Here is a 19414-nt window from a genome sequence, read left to right on the forward strand (position 1 = left end):
CCTACAGAAAGGCTGTTAATCTACATTTCTGTCTGGCTTTAATCACATGCTCAGAGATCTCTGCTGGGCTTTTCTTTCTCAATAATTAAAGTAGAATGATGAAAGCTCAGACCAACCTGCAGAGATCCCTGAAGACACTGTGACCCATCTTTCTGCCTTTTGGGTGGATGCAGACCTGGATCCACCATTTCCTCCAGCTCAGCAGCACTCCATAGATTTACATGAGCACCTGGACCCTGTGCACAACCACAGTTGTCTGAATAAATTGTGCAATGTCTCCCTGTGGGCGACACGCATTTTGAGCTATGTCTAGTGTTGGAGCCATCTCTCCTTATGGCCATGACTACATTCTGTGATAGACTGGTTAAAGAGGCAGAATTATTTTTTTTTAGCTGCATATTTGACAGATATTGGGAACAGAAAGAAATCTAATTACTTCCAAGGAAGATTGGAGGGCCTTATTTAATCTCTGAACGTAAACGGATGTTGAAGTTCCCTGACCCCGAGGCAAGAACACTCGCTGTGCTATTTTGAAAAGCCTCATCACTCATCGTGACCCAGCCCTGGCAGGCACTGGCATCGAGACCCAAGTGGCCCCAATGTCCTTGTTTGTGCTGCTGCCACCACACGCCCCCAGGCACCAAAGCTTCCCTTCTGTGCTGAAGGAAATAAACACGGGTCTTTCTTTTCAGCCAAGGAAGAAGGGGATAGTCGTGTTTCACAGCGCAAAACCCTCAGGAGGAATCAGTGCCACTTGCAGCCAAATGCTTGATTTTCCCTTGGCAGAAGCTCGCTCCATTGAGCTGGTGTTCAGCACCAGGCTGCACAAAGGATCAGCCCTGGAAGGGCAGCTGTGGAGGCTGGGCAGATGGAGACCCCTGCCAGAGTGAGGGCACAGGGGCTGGGGTGGGCCTGGGCACAAACCCCTGCCCTCCTGGCTGCTCTCCTTCCCTGACACTGCAGCCACCCTCCAGCCAAGCTCCAGCAGTCACTGCCCAGCCCCAAGGAGCCTCACCAGCCTCACCAGCCCTTCTATCAAACCCACAAACAGCACTCCATTGCCTCGAGTTACCAAGATAAGGAAATGCGCTTTATATTCCTCCATGCTTCCAGGGATGGGGCTCCTCTGCCCAGAACACCCTGCAAATCTCAGAATCACAGAATCACAGGATGCCTTGGGTTGGGAGGGACCCCAAGTCCCACCAGTGCCCCCCCTGCCATGGCAGGGACACCTTCCCCTGTCCCAGTGTCCAGCCTGGCCTTGGGCACTGCCAGGGATCCAGGGGCAGCCCCAGCTGCTCTGGGTAACAATCTTACCCTGACAAGCCCAAAGACAGCAGCAGGGGCTAAAATCAAGTCCCAGAGCAGGGCAGAGCTGATGTGAGAGCCTGAGCATGCAGCAGCCACCCAGAGCTCTGTGAGGGGCACACAGGGGCACAATCCCACCATGGGGAGAGGGCTGGCTGCAGCTCCTGCAGCCCAGCAAACAGCACTGCTCCAGCTGGGTTGGTGCTGGGTACTCTTCAGTGTGGTTTGGTTAACTGCACCACTTGCTGTACATGAACAGATAAGTGTTTCATACTGCACTGCCCTTTGTTGAGAGGAATTTTTAGCACTTACATTTAAAAACAATTTTTAGATCAAAAGTAATAATATGGCACAACAATCTTACTGCAACTACTTGAGAAAACGACAGGAACAGAAGGAATCTTGATGAATTTTGGACATAAATAGTAAGTAAACGGGAGGTGAGGGTGGAAAGCAGAGACACAAAAGGCTTCTGTTCAATAATCGTGGTTTCTTTCTATGCTCTTCTTTCTTTAAAAATTCCAATGGACTTACACTCCAGAGTGTTTTCCAAGGGGAGGTAGAATCCCTGATCATATAGATAAAATATAGTCTATCCCAAATGTGAGGGGTCAGTAAGAAGAAAAAAGTGTTAAGAAAAAATAAGAAAAGTCAATTTGCAATTGTCAAAGTGATCCTGTACTCACAGTTTCATTTCAGAGAACAAAATGGCCAGTTGGTACAAAAATGGAAAGCACTAAATTTAGAATTTGTCAACATTTTCACTCCTGATATGAAAATATGAGTTCTATAAAATGTTCTATAAAATGAATAGTTCTATAAAATGAAACAGACGTGATTTTGCTATGCACATTACATAAATTATGATGTCCAGGCCTTTTCAGCCATGACCCTCGCTGGGTTGCACCTGAGGGCTCCTCGCTCCTCACCCCGGGCTTGGCAACAGCATCAGGGGTGGAAAGAGCAGGGGGGAGCAACCCAGCCCCACCAAAAATCACAGCCTGATACCCACGCTGCTCCCAAAGCTGGTCTGTATTTCCTGGCTGTTTTCTCAGGAGCCCTTTGCAGTGACAGCCTGAGCAGCCTGACCTCTCGTGGCCCTGCTCCCGGTGCTGAGCACACAGACGCACCCCAGGCAGACAGAGCAGGTGCCATGGGGATTTCCCGTGCCTGTCCCTCCTGGCAGTCGCTCCATGAGTGGGGCAGAGGCAGTGGCGTGGGGCAGCCCCAGCACAGCTCCCCAGAAGGGCTCAGGTTCTGCGAGCAGGGCTCTGCAGGCCGGCCATGGGGCAGCGCCCGCCCGCCCCGCTCCGAACACGGCCCCAAAACCACTGAGCCCGCGCCTGGGGCTCCGTGCAGGGAACCTCCTCAGCTGGAGGAGACAGCCAGCCCTCCACAGCACCTTCCTGATCCTCCTCTAAAGGTCTGTCCCACGACAGCTTTCCCACATCCCTTCTCGCCCCTCTCCACAGGCCACCAGCAGCGTCCCTCTGGGAAGCAAGGCAAATGGCCTCCCCAGAAGAGGGGAACAGGGATTTCAGAGGAGGAGGGCTGCAGGAAAACTGACAGGGAGGGTAAAAGCACCTGGTGTGCTGATCCCTGGGAAGGACACTGCCTGGCTAGCCGGGCCCACACGAGGGCCCTGTCCCGTGGCAGTGTGGCACCGCCGCTGGCTCTGGGTGCCCAGCTCAGGCCGCGGGTCCCTCAACCTCAGCAAAATCATGGCAAACCCCTCGCCACAACACTGTTTCTATTGTCAGTTGTGCACCAGTTGCGTCAGTTTCTGATTCTATTTTTCATGCTCCATCTTTAATTCATTGCTGAGACACAGGAAATCCCAACGGCCTTGTAGTGGCTTGTGGGCAGCTCTGCCTTCACCACAGAAAAACCAGAGCAGAACTGTATCCAGCCTTTTGGAGCTGTGTCCATACAACTCCCACAAGATTCAGAGCAGCTCCTAAGCAGTGCACAGACACTTCAATAAGAATTCATGAACTTTAGACCCACAAGAAAAAATAAATGCTGTGAAGAAGAGGACAAAGTCACCTTCCAGACACCACTGCCCAGAGTAACAACAGGGTACACCCGTAATGCTCTGGACAAACCCAGGCAGTATTTTCCTTAATAAACTCTATTTGCTGTATCATGCTGATGAACCCATAATTTCATAGGAACCGAGGACACTGCTCCCTATCATTTTTGACATTAAGTGGTTTGTAATTGAATTGTCCAACCATGAGCATTAACACAACATCCCAAACTCACAAGCTGCAGCTTCCAAGGACCTGTAGATGACCTCGATGTCCAACACAGCTTCAATTTTATTGTTGCCAAAAGCTGCATCTGATGCTGGAACCTTCCATCTCTCAGTTCCATTTACGAGCTGGTGGGGGTGTGGGCTATGATGGCTTGTCAGAACAAAAACAAGATCCAAATGCTGGCCACATTTCAGCCTCTGAGAAAATTGTAATTATCTTTAGTGACAAAGGATGGATTTTTTATTTTAAAAGTGAGAGGTTTTCATGTTGGCCATGTGAGAGCTGCAGTTTGGCGTGGCCGTGTGGGTCCTACTGAGGGCAGGAGGAGCCTCTGCCAGTGGCACACAGGGGAATGGGAGATTCTCCCATGGGCAGTGCTAACAGAACTCAGAATGTAAGCTAAAATTACATTTCCAGTCATTAATCTGATCAATGCCAAAACACTCTGCTCTCTGCCCTTACAGGTGGGTGAATGTTTACAGAATTCTGTGATGCACTTAGGCGGTAGAAGTCTCATGGAATTACAAGATTGGACCTCCAAGATCGAGGTCCAATCTTTGACCAAAGAGCACCCTGCCAAGCAGAGCAGAGCACTGAATGGCACATCCTGTCATTCCTTGAACACCACCGGGGGGGTGGGCACTCCCCCACCTCCCTGGGTAGCCTATCCCAATGTTTCTCCAAAGCCAGGTCACCCTGACTCAGCTCCATCCTCCCCTGCTTCCTCTGCAGCTTCTCCTCCTCCTCCTGTAATGCTTGCAGCTCTCTGTCCCTTACCCCTCTGCAAGGCCAAGCGTCAGGGCTGGATTCAGGCACATCTGCCACTCAACAGGCAGCACTGCCGCGCTCCAGCACCCTCTGCCAGCAGTGCCAGCCCCCGGGGAGAGCTGGGGGTGGCCCAGGGCCACCAGTGCGAGTTCGGGTGGAGGACAGGCTTCTGCCCTCTGCCCTCTTACAGCTCTTTCCTGTCCACGGGCCCCTGGCTGCTGAGTGAGGGTCCGTTCCACCTCCCAGCCCACCTACACTCCCACACCAGTGTGATTCACCCACAGGGAATGATGGGGGCTCAGGAAAACCCCAGGCAGCTTCTAATGCAAATGATAATAAGGCACCGGGTGTATAATAAAAACAAAGGTGGGCAGCTTGCTTGATAAATCATGGTCTTTAGAAGTCTGATCTTTCAGAAACCCCAAACAGCTCCCCAGTGGGGAAGTGCAGGCTAATCCCCAGCCCCTTCCAGCTGAGCTCACTGCTCACCCAGTCACTCCAGACCCTTCAGGGGCACTTCCCACTCTGTAATTTTCCTGCTGCTGCCCCCACAGCCTGAGATGCAGACAGTGAGGAGGTGCTGGACCCCACCACCACTGCAAATTCATGCTCTGCCATTCTCTCCCGTGGCTTTTACCAATGACATGCTCACAGCTCAGCAACATCCAGGAAAGAAGATAAATCACTTGGTGCTACTGGGGAGATGGTATCAGAGGGAGGATCCCCCTGTGTGTGCCCTGTCCTTTCTCACCCCCTGCTCCTGGTCACTGTCCCCAGCCAGGCAGCTGCTCCTGTGCTGGATGCAATGGTGGAGCACGCTGTGGAATCAGAGAACCCCACAATCATGGAATATCCTGAGCTGGAAAAGACCCACAAGGAGTCCAGCTCCTGTCCCCGCCAGACCCCCCAACAATCCCACCCTGGGATCCCTGGGAGCAGGGTCCAAAGACTCCTGGAGCTCTGGCAGCCTCGAGGCTGTGCCCATTCCCTGGGGAGCCTGGGCAGTGCCAGCACCCTGTGGGGATGAACCTGTCCCCAGTGTCAATGTCTTTCACATCACCCCTGCTGCAGGTCTCCATCTCCTGCATGCTGCAGGACTGCCTGGGCAGCCTCGGGGCCTGAGCAGCACGGGATGGCTCCACAGCAGCAGCTCTCCAGCACCCACAGACACACCTCAGGCTGTCCTGTCCATACCCAGGCTGCCCTTTGGCAAAGCCAAGGCAGCCCTGGCTCCAGAGCCTGCCAGTGACATGGTGTGTGCTCGAGTGACAGGAGCAGTGTCCAGGAGGGACAGCCTCTGTGCAGCCCTGCCGGTGGCTCCAGCAAACCCTTGGCCTCAGGTGAGATTAAGAACAATGAAGGAAAAATCAAGGGCAAAAAATATGTGTGGCAGCTAAATACCAAGGGATTAACTTTCCAGCCTTTCTTTAGAGGGACAAATCCAACATTTATAAAGCTGGGAAAAAAGAAAATGGATCAAGCTAGTGTTGATGTCAAAGAGGGATTCAGTTGAGAATAGACTTGAAGGGAATTTTATTTATGGTGCAGCTACTGGGTGGGCATCTGTGACCTTTAGAAAATGGATTAAAGCCTTTCTATACCCAGCTCCAGGCTGCATGAATTATTAAAGCAACAAAACCATGAAGCTGAAGTACTTGTGCAAAGCAACCCAGACACAGCCAGCCTTCCCTGGGAGGCTCACTGGAGCTGGGCACAGGGAGCAGGACCCCCAGCCCCTCTGGAGCAAACTGAAAGCCAGGCCCCCACAGGCTTCCACCCCAGGTATACTGGTTCCCTCTGAAGATTCCATTTCCTGCTGCTGCTCATTCCAGCCCCAGCCCTGGTTTAATCCCCTATTTCCAATGGCACACAAAGCACAAATCCACGCTGAAAAACTTCAGACGTGCTCTTATTTCTTCTCAGCAGCAAGTGTAAATAATGAATTCCCACAGCCCCATCCAGCTCCTTATCCCTTGGAAAAGGCAGCTGGGGCTGGGGCTGCAGCACCACGAGGGAAGCCCAGGGAGGAGGAGGTCAGCAGCAAACAGCCCCAGCTGCCACAAGAGGCCAGCTAAAACAGGCAGAGGTCCCGGTCCTGCAATGCCACCGCTGCCTTCAGAGATCTCTGGCTCTCATGCTGGCTCTCGTGAAGCACAATGAGCCTCAGAGCATACTTCCCACAAAAACAGGGCCACAAACTGCACCCCATTCCAGAAACCCACTCCTGGCTGCTGCTCCTCGGGAAACGGCATCAGAGCAGCCAAAACCTGGGCAACTGCTGCTGCTGCCTGGAAAGGAGCCTGTGCTGCAGGAGGAACACCATGCTGATATTAAATCACTGAAAATCAAATAACATCACCTCTACTATGGATGGAAAATATTCCACACTTGCTAATTGGCATAAACATGGAATTGAACCTGACCTTCATTTGATTCATTGTATCTTAAAGCTCATTAAACCCATCTCTAGAAAACAGAAATTGGCCATTTATTGAAGATATGCCAGAGCCACAGCTCTGGGGCTCTCAGGCTCTTCAAAAGGGATTTCTGAGGTCCTTTTTCCTTCCTTTCCTACAGTTCCCGCACTGAGCATGTCACAGTGTGTCCTGAGAGGTGCACAAAGTGACTGTGGAAGGAAATGCTGTGCCCAAGAACACCCCAGGCGCTGGGCCCTGTCCTGTCACCATGAGATCACACGGTGCCACAGCTCCCACAGGTCACTCACACACCGAGGGTCTACTCACACACACTGGCTCCTAAATATCTTCCAGAATATGCCAGAGAGCCATTTAATCAAGCAAACCAACTAAGTCACTCCTAAATTTTTAGTAACACTTGCCAGGTAGGCAGTTTTATGTTTTCTGTAATTAAATGTGAGTTGTAAACGACTTGGTAAACGCAAAAAGCTTTTCTCAGTGTCAGAGGAAATTCAGCATGTTGACAAAGTCATCCAGAAAGATGACAGATGAATCATTTCAGCATTTTGTTGAACGTGTGTGTACAGTTCTGATGCCTGATAGACTGCTACGTGCCAGACTTAACCTTTCTGCAACGCAGAGCGCAGAGCGAGCAGCTGCAGGGAGCAGCCACAGGCAGCAGCTCTCTGCAAGCCAACACACTCCTGCCCTGGGACAAGAATTGGGTTTTCTCTCTTTCATGCTCTGAGCAGAATTAATTCCAGCTGCTGCTCCTCAAAAGAATAAAACCTCCTTGTCTGGAAAGTTTATATGTGAAGTATGAATCTTCTATCAGCTCAAAACAAGCTGCTCTTTTTCACTGAGGTTTGGAGTTAGTGTTTGGCCTTTGATTGTGAGCTGAAGACACAAGATCTTGAGTGTTCCTGTTCTCACCAGGAGTGTCTGGGGAGACTTCCTTCAGCTGTTTGCCTTATCCTCACAGCACAAGGACTGAGCTGGTATTTAATCATTCGCCATCATTCAACAGAAGCCCAGAAATCTGACAGAGCTCTGCTGCACGCTTTCGCCTCTCCTAGCTCAAGGGATGTGGCTGCAAAGAGGGGTGAGTGTTTCAAACCACCCCCTCAAACTGTCACAGTGACTTGCACACTGCTGGCAATCCATTTCCATTACCCTGGAAATCCCAGGCAGACCTTCGTGGAAGCCCAGCAGGAATTCACGTGGGTGGGTTGTGCCAGAGCAGGGTAATCATCTCCTGGTGTTCATCAGGGAGCTGAGGCTGTATGGGAACATCTCTAGAAAGAAGCACTGATGGCAGCACTGGGACTGAGTGTCCCCTGTCCTGCCTCTCAGAACAGCTGGACCCCCCATACAGACCATGGCACTGTTACGCAGCACCAAAACCTCTTAACACACATAAAGTATTCAAAAAGAGATTTTGGTAATTGGTAAAAATTTGGGTTCTTCTGACCAAACAAGTCTTAGATCTCCTGGGAAATTCCTGCTTTGGCAAAGTCTCCATCTTCCAGCCATCCAAGTCTAGCAGGTCAGGCTGCTGCCCTGGCTGTGGCCCAGTGGAACAAGATCTCACCAGGCAATACCACAGAGGGAGAAGGCAAAGGACAGTGTGGGCCATCTCCAGAGCCAGATCTGGATGTTCTCACCCTCGTGCCATCAGCTGATATCAAAGTGTGATGGGAGAACCAGCCAAGATGACCTGACCAGAGGGAAACGCAAGCAGGTGCAGTTTGCCCAACCACTCAGCTGTCCTGTTCATGTCCCCAGTGCATGGGGACACTTGTGCCACACGCTGAGCCAGGCTGGGCCCTTCCACAGCTTTGACACTGCACGTTTCACACTATTTCCATGGCTGTGTCTCCGTCCAGAGCCCCAGTGCTGGCACACGTCCCACCCCACACAAGAGTCACCGGGCAGGTGACACGCCTGAGCCAGCAGTGTCCGGGATCATCGCTGGCACTGTCGCTGCCAGCTCTCAGCCACCACACACGGGTGGGTGAGGCTGCACGGGGGGCACCACTGCTGCTGGCAGTGACAGAAGGGCTGCAGAGCTCCCAGTGCAGCCCTGTGCTCATGTGACATCCCATGGACACTGCTGGCACTGCCAGACCAGGGGGCAAACACCGGAGTCACCCGCACAGGGGCAGGGGGCCAGCCAGAGGAACAGGGAATGGAGAAGGACTGACACGAGGAAACCAACAGTAACTGACTCCCAGAGATACACAGCTTTTTGATCATCACCTCCCACATCCTCCCACATGCTTGGCAAGAAAAGCCAGTTAAAAATAAACAACAAAACCTCCTCAGCATAACTGATTTCTGATTGGGAAAACAGCCCAGGACTTCACAGAACCCTCCTGAGCTGTGTGCCAGCTCAGTCAAGCACCAAGGACACCTTCCAGCACCTCAGCACCTTCCTGCCTCACTGCCCTCCCCCCCGCCAACCCAGACTTCCCCACAGGAAACTGAAAACATACAGAATGTTTGCTGAAAAATGGTCACAATTGTGCTGGTAACTTACAACACATCTGTTGCACCAAGATGCCAAGAATTACAGCAAAGCCAAATGGCAACAAGGTATTTTCCTGAACATTTTTCCTGCGTTGACTGAGAAGCCATCACAAAAAAATACAAAAATTTCAGCCTCGTTACTGTTCCAATAAACCACAAGTAAATAACAGCAGACACCTGATAAGCCATGCAAGACTGAGAGCTCAAGCCTACCTTGCCAAAGCTTCCCTTCCCAATGGCCCGGAGAATCTGGAAGTGGTCAAAGTTCACTACAAGGTAAAGAAAAAAGAATTTACATTTGTAAATGCTTTACCACAAATAAGCTTGCATTTAAAAGAAAGCAGGGAGACAACTACAGAGCGTTGGCCAAGCTTTTATGAAAAGTTTTCCTCTGGGGAAGCTGCAGGACAGCAGATGCTTTCCTTTCAAGTCTCTTCATGAGCTGGCAGAGGGTTGGATGAGGTTACTAAATTAGTGGTTTAGCATAAAGTAAAATACAGCTTCGACCTGTGTGGATCCAGAGGGAGCTTCACGGAGCTCAGGGGCAAATTGCGAGTGTGGCAGAGTGGAGACAGTGCTGAGATCTCCCCCACACTCTGCCCTGCCCTGCCCACTGCCCACTGCCCCACAAACACTGCCCCTGCCCCACAAACACTGCCCCACAAACACTGCCCCTGCCCCCTGTGCTCAGCTGTGCTGCTGTTGGTGCTGCCAAAGGACAGCATTAGAGGACAGGGACAGCCCTTCACATGCAAACCCATCTGGAAGGGATCCATAGTTTTTTCCAGAGCCACCGTGAGGAGCTATGACAAGAGATGATTGTGCAGCTGTAACACTCAGCCACTGACTCCATCAGCTGCTGCTGCAAACAAAATTATTTTTATACCAAAGTACTGCTGTGATTTAATTTAATATCAGTTTTAAATAAAGAAGACAAGGTGAGGAGGAGCTGATGGACTGAGCCCACCTGCTCAGATACAGCTGTCAGCCCTTGACAGCTGTACCATGAGACCCTCACCATGCAGGGGACCCTCAGCATTCCTTGCCACATGTCTGGATGAAAAGAAATGCCTGGCATGGGCTTGGGGGTTTGCAGCATAAGATGGTCAACAATGAGCACTGAGCCTGTTGGCTGGCCACAGAGACCAAAATCACTCAGGAGGAGTGGGAACAAAGAATTCACTATAAATATTACGAGTCCCACTCCTAGATCTTAAATAAATGCACATCTGTCATCTCTGAGGATGAATCAAGAGCCCACGCATGCCCGTGGAGTTCCTATTACCCTTTTGTGCTAGGCTTATATCCAAAATATTGTTATTGTCACTTTTGTGGGACGTTTTCTGCAGGAGAGCTCAGAAAACTTTGCCAAATGAAACTGGGAACAGAATCTGGGCCAGCTCATACTCCGCGTGTCCCTGCTCTCCTGGTTCCCTCCCTCGGGGATGCTGAAGGGCAGAAGCACCAGGACTGCTCCACTCAGTTGGTTTAACTGACTGTGTGGTGATCGGTCAAAGGCTGCACTCCTTGATCTTGATAAGGACATTATTCCACCCTCAGTGACTCTGTGATCTGCCCGAGATCTCTGCAGGAGATCCCACAACAGACCCCATGGGGACACCAGTGTCCCCACAACCTTCTGACAGCCTCCCACGTCTCCAGGGGAAGGGCTCAGCTCCACGGGTGCTGTGTCACCTCCTCATCACCTCTCTCCCCTGTGGGCTTTTTGTTTCAGCAGTGATTTTATTGAGGATTTTCCTACCACCCCTACTAGAGGGGCTGCAGTGAGCAGTGCAAAACTACAGCTTCAGCTTCATAAATACTCTGCCTGAAATCTTCTGTCCGAAGCATTTGGAGCAACAGATCAAATGTTTTCCAAGTGCAATCAAATGCACTGGCTGGCCTCCTGTCACCAAGAGGATGCCCAGCTACAGAGAGCCCTTGGAAGGGCAGCATTTTCTTGACAATTAAACCACATGCAAGTGCTCAGGATCTGCCATCACTCCAGGAGGAGAGCTTTTGATAATTCTTTGTTATAATGTTTGGAATATTGTGTAAAAAGGCATTGCCACTGAGAAAACAAACCCCAAAGTGTCATTTCCATGTATCCATGACTACAACTGATCTGGGAAGCCTGCTCAAGTCAGCAGGCAGGAAACAAACCTAGATATGAATATTCACCAGGCCCTTGAACCTATCAGAAGAGATGTCACTTTTAATAAATTAATACAGAGTTCTGCTGATGGGAAGTTCGGATGATGCACTAACTGGTTTCCCAGTTCCAGTATTTTCTGCAGGATTCAGCAGGCATCTGATAATTCTGTGTAAGTAAACGGTTCTATGATTACACAATCCCAATAAAGCAAAAGCAATCTCAGCATGTGAAGAAGAAAATCATAGTAGCAGTGTGTTGCTTTTTGTGCACAACACAGCGGATTACTAAGAATGTTAACTTATCACTACAGAATACGTGATTGTCCCTAAAATAGCAATCCTGAACCTGCCTGGAACAACTGCGTGTGCTCCAGAGGCTCCGCTCCCCGCGCTGGCAGGAGCAAGCTGTCATTCACCCACAGCCAGCAGAGCCGGCTCTCTGGGGGTGACTGCCACGAGCCTGAGTCACAGACGCCAGCGGAGCTGTGGTGGCAGGGGCGGGAGGTGACAGTGCCGCCTCTGCCAGCCCTGCTCACCCGCTGCCCTGGCTCCTGCGCGGCTCCGGCAGCCGCGGTCTGCAGGGGCAGAAACGGCCCTGCTTGAGGAGGAACAGAGCCACTCCCGAGGGGGGACAGGGACCTGGGAACCTGGGAGCTTTAGGAAGCATTTCTGCACCGAGAGGCTGCTCAAGCCTGGAACAGGCCTCCTGCAGACATGGGCATCACCCAAGCCTGTCCGGGCCCAGGAGACACTTGCACAATGCCCTTAATGGCACACTTTGGCTTTGGGCAGTCCTGAAGCACCAGACTGAGGGACTAGATCAGCCTAGGCGAGTGGGACTAGTAGGTGCCTTACAACTGGAAATATTCTGTCCTTCTGTCCCATCCCATCCCATCCCATCCCAGACCCACCCGCAATGTGCAGACGGGAGGAGCTGCCTTGCCCACCACCCCCAGCCCATGCCCTCTGAGTGTGCAATGCCCCAGGGTGCTCCCTCAGCTCCTCACAAGAACAGGACACTCACTGTTCCACCAACTCCTTCAGCAGCTCCTCATCAACGTGGCACCTCCCCAGGGGAGGGGAACCATGGCACAGGAGTCATTGGCATTTGCCATGTGCTGCTTCCCGGCTCTCCCTGGCACCGAGTGACAAACCATGAATCACAAATAAAGATAAATACCATAGCCTGGCTTTGCTGTGGCTCTGTTCTCCAGTTCCAGGAATGCGTGACAAGCAGGACGGCAGGGATGGCAGGATGGCAGGGATGGCAGGGCTCCACGTGCCCACAGGACCTCCCCAAACCTCACGCAGCCCAGCCCTGCCCACTGCACAACAGAGTGCCAGGTGCTGCTCTGACATCCCTGTAATTAAGATCTCATTACAATCACAAGATGTACTGTGGGATAAAGCAGGCTGGATAACAGCTTCCACTTGCCAGTGAAATAGAGAGAATGAGGAGTACACTTCCCTGCAAAAATTCATTATACAGAAGGAAGAGGGATGAAAAAAACAAAAAAGAAAGAGGGCTTTGTCTTCACTATTTTAAAATTATTCATGTTTTCATTATTTTTTGCTGTTTATTCTGCATTTATTTGCAAGATACCTGAAAGTAACACTACAGAGACACAGCAGACTCCCAGTCAGAGTCCAACACCAGGACCTGGCATTAATCTCCAGCAGCAGGAGAACAATATTGTAGGATGCAGTTAGTAAACCTGGTCTACAACACCCTCAAATCTGGGGAAGCCAGCAAAATAAATCACATGTTAAGGTTCAAGTCAGCCTTTTACTGTTCAGCCGCACGCTTTCCAGTGTGATTAATATCAACAGGGACATTTAACTCTTCAATGCAATTATTTTTTAAATCTTGTAACAGCAAATGTGTCAGGGAAGTATGACATGATCCACTTCCTATCAATGTATTTGTAGACTTTGGCATAATTAATAGCATTTCTCTACCCACTATCTTTCTGCAGTGTAGCTTAGAAGGAGCACCCCAGTAACCAATGTAGAAACATTAAACTGTGGCCACAGAAACCACAAGTTTGCTGCCACAAAATGCTGTGAGTTTCATGTGGCAGGAAGGAGAGTTCCAGCTTTGCTGCCAAGCCATCACACACAGGGTGACACGGGAGGTGAGGCCACCCCTGGCAGGGACAGGGCGGGCATCAGGACACGGGCACAGGGCACGGCAGGCAGGGCAGCAGGACAGGGCAGGAACCCAGCAGGATGAAGAGATGGGGCATTTGGGACAGCTCTGGAGCCACAGGGCACCTGGGCACGGGCCAGGCACAGAAGGGAAGGGGGCAGAGCCCACACGGGAAGGGACAGCACCACGGCAGACAGAGAGCATCTCCAAGGATGGGATGAGCTTCCAGGACCAGCAGGAAGAGGGGCAGGACAAGGGGGGGACGGGAGGTAACTCGCTTGAAAAGCTCTCACACCAGAGGATCAGCCAGGGAGAACTGGGAAGGTGGGGAAGATCAAAGGTGAGATTTGTGTTCAAACGCAGAGGTATTGATGGAGAAAGGAGCAAAGGGCCTTGGGGAGAGGCATCAGCAGTCCCTCCCCAGGCTGAAACCCTTGGAACACAAGGCATCCTATTTGCTCCAGCCAGAGGGTCCATGCAGTGCAGGAAACCACTGCCTTCCCTGCTGTCCCTGGACAAAGCACAAGCAGCATGTTTGGTCTCCAGAATCTCAGGCCAATCTGCTTTGCCTGTTCATAGCCACAGAGAAGATTACACAGGTGAGGAAAATGGAAATACAGTGTAATATGGTTGTCAGGAACCTCAAGTGAGCATTCACTACCCAGGAATCCAGAGAATGCTAGTAGATAATGGAAGAAATTAAAGACACAATGCCAGCCCAGTGCTGTAAATGAGCCCCTTTAGGAACCACAGACTCTAACCTACTACTAGGAAGCAACGCTAAAGTCGTGTAAAAACAGAGACTTTTGTGTAATTAAAAATGAGTCCCTGCAACTCCATAAGGAATCACATGCACCATGCAAAGCAGCTGCTAAGTCAGTTTAAGAAGACTGGGTAATGGATATGCAATACAAAAATATTTGCATTGGCCAGAAACCATTCCTAAACAGCAAAAAAATACCCTTTGCATTGGCCAGGAGCTCTTCTAAAGAGTGTGAGCACGCTGCATTCATCTGATCACCATCAGCAAGCTCAGGAGGCACTGGAGATGGAGAAGCAAACCCAGCACCTCATCCCTTGTGCTCCGTGTGCTTGACCAGTGCTATTTCTGTTAGAAAAACACGTGTTACTGTACAACAGAAACCCCGGGAGGCCAGCAGGGCACTCATTACCCAGCTGAGCCCTGGCTGGTGCAGATTAACGAGCACTGAATGAGCTCCCAGGGGTCCCAAAAGCACGGAGATGCAGTCACACGCACAGGCAGGGTGAGCAGGGCTGCCCTCACAGCCATCAGGGCTCAGGGCAGCACGTCGTGGGGCTGGCTGCAGGGCAGCTCCAGAGCCCTCAGCCACCCAAAGAGAGTGCCCAGAGCCCCAAGGCCAGACCAAGGACGGGTCTGTTTCCCTGTGCTGCCACGTGTCTGGCTGGTGTTTCCACAAGGGCACTGCCCCTCAGCAAAACTGCCTGGCAAATGATCCTTGGCACAGGGTACCTGTGCTCAAACAGCATCCCGGGAAATCAGAGCAGAGCTGCTGGAAAAGCAAAGGTCACCCCGGCATCCACCCGCCCATAAACACACCAGGTAAACACACCTGAGGGCCAGGGCTCCCCTTCCCTGCCACAGCAAGGGCCAGTGCTGGGCTGGCAGGGGACAGGGACAGCCACCACCCAACACTGCTGCCCAGGAGCAAGCGGAGCACCAGCAGCCACTGCACCCCTGCACACACCTTCCTGCTGCTCCCAGGAGCAGCCACTGCACCCCTGCACACACCTTCCTGCTGCTCCCAGGAGCAGCCACTGCACCCCTGCACACACCTTCCTGCTGCTCCCAGGAGCAGCCACTGCACCCCTGCACACACCTTCCTGCTGCTCCCAGGAGCAGCCACTGCACCCCTGCACACACCTTCCTGCTGCTCCCAGGAGCAGCCACTGCACCCCTGCACACACCTTCCTGCTGCTCCCAGGAGCAGCCACTGCACCCCTGCACACACCTTCCTGCTGCTCCCAGGAGCAGCCACTGCACCCCTGCACACACCTTCCTGCTGCTCCCAGGAGCAGCCACTGCACCCCTGCACACACCTTCCTGCTGCTCCCAGGAGCAGCCACTGCACCCCTGCACACACCTTCCTGCTGCTCCCAGGAGCAGCCACTGCACCCCTGCACACACCTTCCTGCTGCTCCCAGGAGCAGCCACTGCACCCCTGCACACACCTTCCTGCTGCTCCCAGGAGCAGCCACTGCACCCCTGCACACACCTTCCTGCTGCTCCCAGGAGCAGCCACTGCACCCCTGCACACACCTTCCTGCTGCTCCCAGGAGCAGCCACTGCACCCCTGCACACACCTTCCTGCTGCTCCCAGGAGCAGCCACTGCACCCCTGCACACACCTTCCTGCTGCTCCCAGGAGCAGCCACTGCACCCCTGCACACACCTTCCTGCTGCTCCCAGGAGCAGCCACTGCACCCCTGCACACACCTTCCTGCTGCTCCCAGGAGCAGCCACTGCACCCCTGCACACACCTTCCTGCTGCTCCCAGGAGCAGCCACTGCACCCCTGCACACACCTTCCTGCTGCTCCCAGGAGCAGCCACTGCACCCCTGCACACACCTTCCTGCTGCTCCCAGGAGCAGCCACTGCACCCCTGCACACACCTTCCTGCTGCTCCCAGGAGCAGCCACTGCACCCCTGCACACACCTTCCTGCTGCTCCCAGGAGCAGCCACTGCACCCCTGCACACACCTTCCTGCTGCTCCCAGGAGCAGCCACTGCTGGCATCCTGGGCCACAGCCAGCAGAGATGTGGGATGGAAAGCTTCCCATGCAGCTGGAATAAAGCCTCCCAGGCAAAGAGCCAAAGCCTTTGGCACGCTGAGTCTGGAGCACAGCAGAGCTGCAGCCGTTTGAGCAGAGCCGTGGCTCGGGGCTGGAGGAGCTGCCGCTGCAGCCCCAGCAGCAGTGACAGGAGCCCAGCTCCAGGCAGCTCCTGGGCTGTGTTACCTGCCAGAGCCCAGGCTGTCCCTGTCCCCAGACACCCCTGCAGGCAGTGCCACGGCAGCACCCACGGGCGGGCAGCACCAGCAGTCACAGCACTGCACTTCTTGGCTTGTTGCTTTTTTCCTTATTTCTACTAATAAGAAAATTTTATTTCAAGGAACTATAATTGATTTACGGAAAAAAAATTAGAAGGCCTTTATAGCACATGTTTTTAGTAGCATAATGTTAGCAATAAACAGCTGCTGGATGTTACTTAATGTTTCTGCAGCATATGTTAGGAATGATAAATGGCTGAGTTTCGGTGCCTCATGAAAGACTGAGGCTGTACCATGTTCAGGGCTTGGCTGGGACTGCTAAAATCCCCAAAGTGAACAGAAGCACCTTTGTAAAGCTACGTTACAATTAATTTTAGACAAATTAATTCCAACCAGGTTTGTAAAGTTGGCTGGAACAGGACACTGAATTAATTGCCTCCATTCTTTGTTTACAACGTGCACAATTGTCTCTTCTGGAGCATTTTCAATACTGGCCATGCCAGCACTTCTTAGCACAAAAAAGACTCTTTTGTAGTTTTATTTTAAAAGTTATAAAAGGAATGAATAGTTACACAAAATGAAGTGATTGAACTCAAATGAAGTTTTCATTTCTCCTCTGAAAAAATCTGAATTTCAGGTGAAATATCTAAACTGGGTATTATTCATGACTTCTGTGGAGGGATACTCTCAGCTCCTCACCCAGCTCCACATCCTGACCATGCAGGAAGGGACTCCCCAGCCCTGGCCAGCACTCCCCACAGACCACAGGGAACACACTTTGCTTTGGGGGAAAACTCATTAAAAAAAAAAAAAAAAAAAAAAGCTTAATCATAGAATCACAGAATCATTAAGTTTGGAAAAGACCTTTGAGTTCACCAGTCCAACCATCCCCAGCACCACCACGGTCACCAACAAAACTCAGCTGCCACACCCACTCGGATTTTGAACGCTTCCAGGTATGGGGACTTCACCACTGCCCTGGGCAGCCATGGTAACAACCCTTTCCATGGATAATTTTTCCCAAAATTCACCCTGAGCTGCCCTGGCCCAGCCTGGGGCCGTTCCCTCTGCTCCTGTCCCTGTTCCTGGAGCACAGCCCGACCCCCGGCTGTCCCCTCCTGGCAGGAGCTGTGCAGAGCCACAAGGGCCCCTGAGCCTCCTTTGCCCAGGCTCAGCCCCTTCCCAGCTCCTCAGGGATTCTCCAGCCCCTTCCCAGCTCCTCAGGAATTCTCCAGCCCCTTCCCAGCTCCTCAGGAATTCTCCAGCCCCTTCCCAGCTCCTCAGGAATTCTCCAGCCCCTTCCCAGCTCCTCAGGAATTCTCCAGCCCCTTCCCAGCTCCTCAGGAATTCTCCAGCCCCTTCCCAGCTCCTCAGGAATTCTCCAGCCCCTTCCCAGCTCCTCAGGAATTCTCCATTCCCTTCCCAGCTCCCTCAGGTGTTCTCCAGTCCCTCCCCAGCTCTGTTCCCTTTTCTGCACACTCCAGGCCCTCAATGCCAAATACAAGGCTGAGAACAAAGTTCGGGGTGTCTTTGCCATTTCCATTCAAACTAAAAGCTGACAACCAGCTTTGCTCAGCACAACAGGAGGTTTGGGCTCATCAGCCTGGGCTCACCCCTGTCCCTGGGAAAACATCCATGGTTTTATGCAGGTTCTGCACGCTCTGGCTCTTCTGTGTCCAGGTTTGCTGAGCAAGCCCAGCTTAAATACAATTAAGGAACTCTCATAGGGATGTAGAAGCCTTTAGTAATCAGAAATAAAATCCAGCCAGCAGACATACACTGCTTCCAGGAAGAAACTCATGACTACTATTCCAAGCCAGCTCAGTCCACCCAGTTCCATGAGATGATGGCTATTAACATCTGATGAAGCAGAAGTCCACAGGGGACCCTTGTGATGAAGCAGAAAGCTTGAGGAAGAAGAAATGAAGAAAATATTGTTGAAATCTGTAATAAGATTCAGGATGTGGAAGTTCAAGAAGCATCTCCAATATTAAATTAAAAGATGTGGCAGAGATGGATCATGGAGTCACAGTATCCCAGACTGGACTGGGTAAGAAGGGACCCCAAATCCCACCCATTCCACCCTGCCATGGCAGGGACACCTTCCCCTGTCCCAGGTGCTCCAGCCCCAGTGTCCAGCCTGGATCCTGCCAGGGATCCAGGGGCAGCCAGGGCTGCCCACCCTCACAGGGAAGAAATCCTCCAGTACATCCAAACCAAATTTAACCTCTGTCAGTTTAATCTTTTAAAATCAAAGACAGTAATTTAATTAGAAATCTCCTTGAGGCAGGATCTTTCCCCCTTTATGGGATGTGTGTGTAGCCTCATGGGATCCCAGTTCAACAGCTCATGTCCTTAAATTTAACTCCAATAAATGTGTTTTAGCAAGAGAGGGTTTATGTTACCGCAGCCCTCTCAGAGCAGTCCTCCCTTAAGGACAAGTGCACCCTTGTATTTTACCACCAGCCCAGAACACACAAAGGGTGGAAACTGAAGATGCCCAAGTCCTCAGCACTCCCCTCGTGGCCCAGGCTCTGCAGAGGCTGCACTGGACCCTCGACTCATTCCTTCATCCCAGCTGTCCTCATCAGACCCATCACTCATAAAATATGGATACTGCAGCACTCCTCAGCCTCCACACTGGAGCAGAACACCTGCCCTGCACCCTCGAGCTGCAGCTGAACTGTAAAATATTTAAGACCATCCAGAGATGCTGGATGAATTCTGGAGGCGGGACACCAGCAGGGCTGGCAGCTGAGCTGATGCAAACCCAAATTTAGGTGGAAGGAGGATGTGTCTGAAG

The 19414-nt window shown here is 51.9% G+C and overlaps 1 protein-coding gene across 4 annotated transcripts in view; it reads right to left on the bottom strand.

Annotated features, from left to right (window-relative positions):
• Positions 1 to 19414, bottom strand: part of STK32C (serine/threonine kinase 32C) — a 64523-nt gene that overhangs the window by 18554 nt on the left and 26555 nt on the right. For 3 of the 4 annotated variants that reach the window (XR_005630111.1, XM_039731438.1, XM_039731437.1), the window contains exon 2: positions 9494 to 9549. The exons of the other annotated variant lie outside the window; for it this stretch is intronic. Coding sequence is in view for 2 of the 3 variants with exons in the window: in XM_039731438.1 (XP_039587372.1) it covers positions 9494 to 9549 (56 nt within the window). In the remaining variant the exon portion in view is untranslated. The remainder of the gene's footprint in view (positions 1 to 9493; positions 9550 to 19414) is intronic. 4 annotated transcript variants of the gene reach the window in all.

The sequence above is a fragment of the Passer montanus genome, unplaced genomic scaffold (genome assembly GCF_014805655.1).
Source record: "Passer montanus isolate IOZ18808 unplaced genomic scaffold, ASM1480565v1 scaffold77, whole genome shotgun sequence".
NCBI classification, from domain to species: domain Eukaryota; kingdom Metazoa; phylum Chordata; class Aves; order Passeriformes; family Passeridae; genus Passer; species Passer montanus.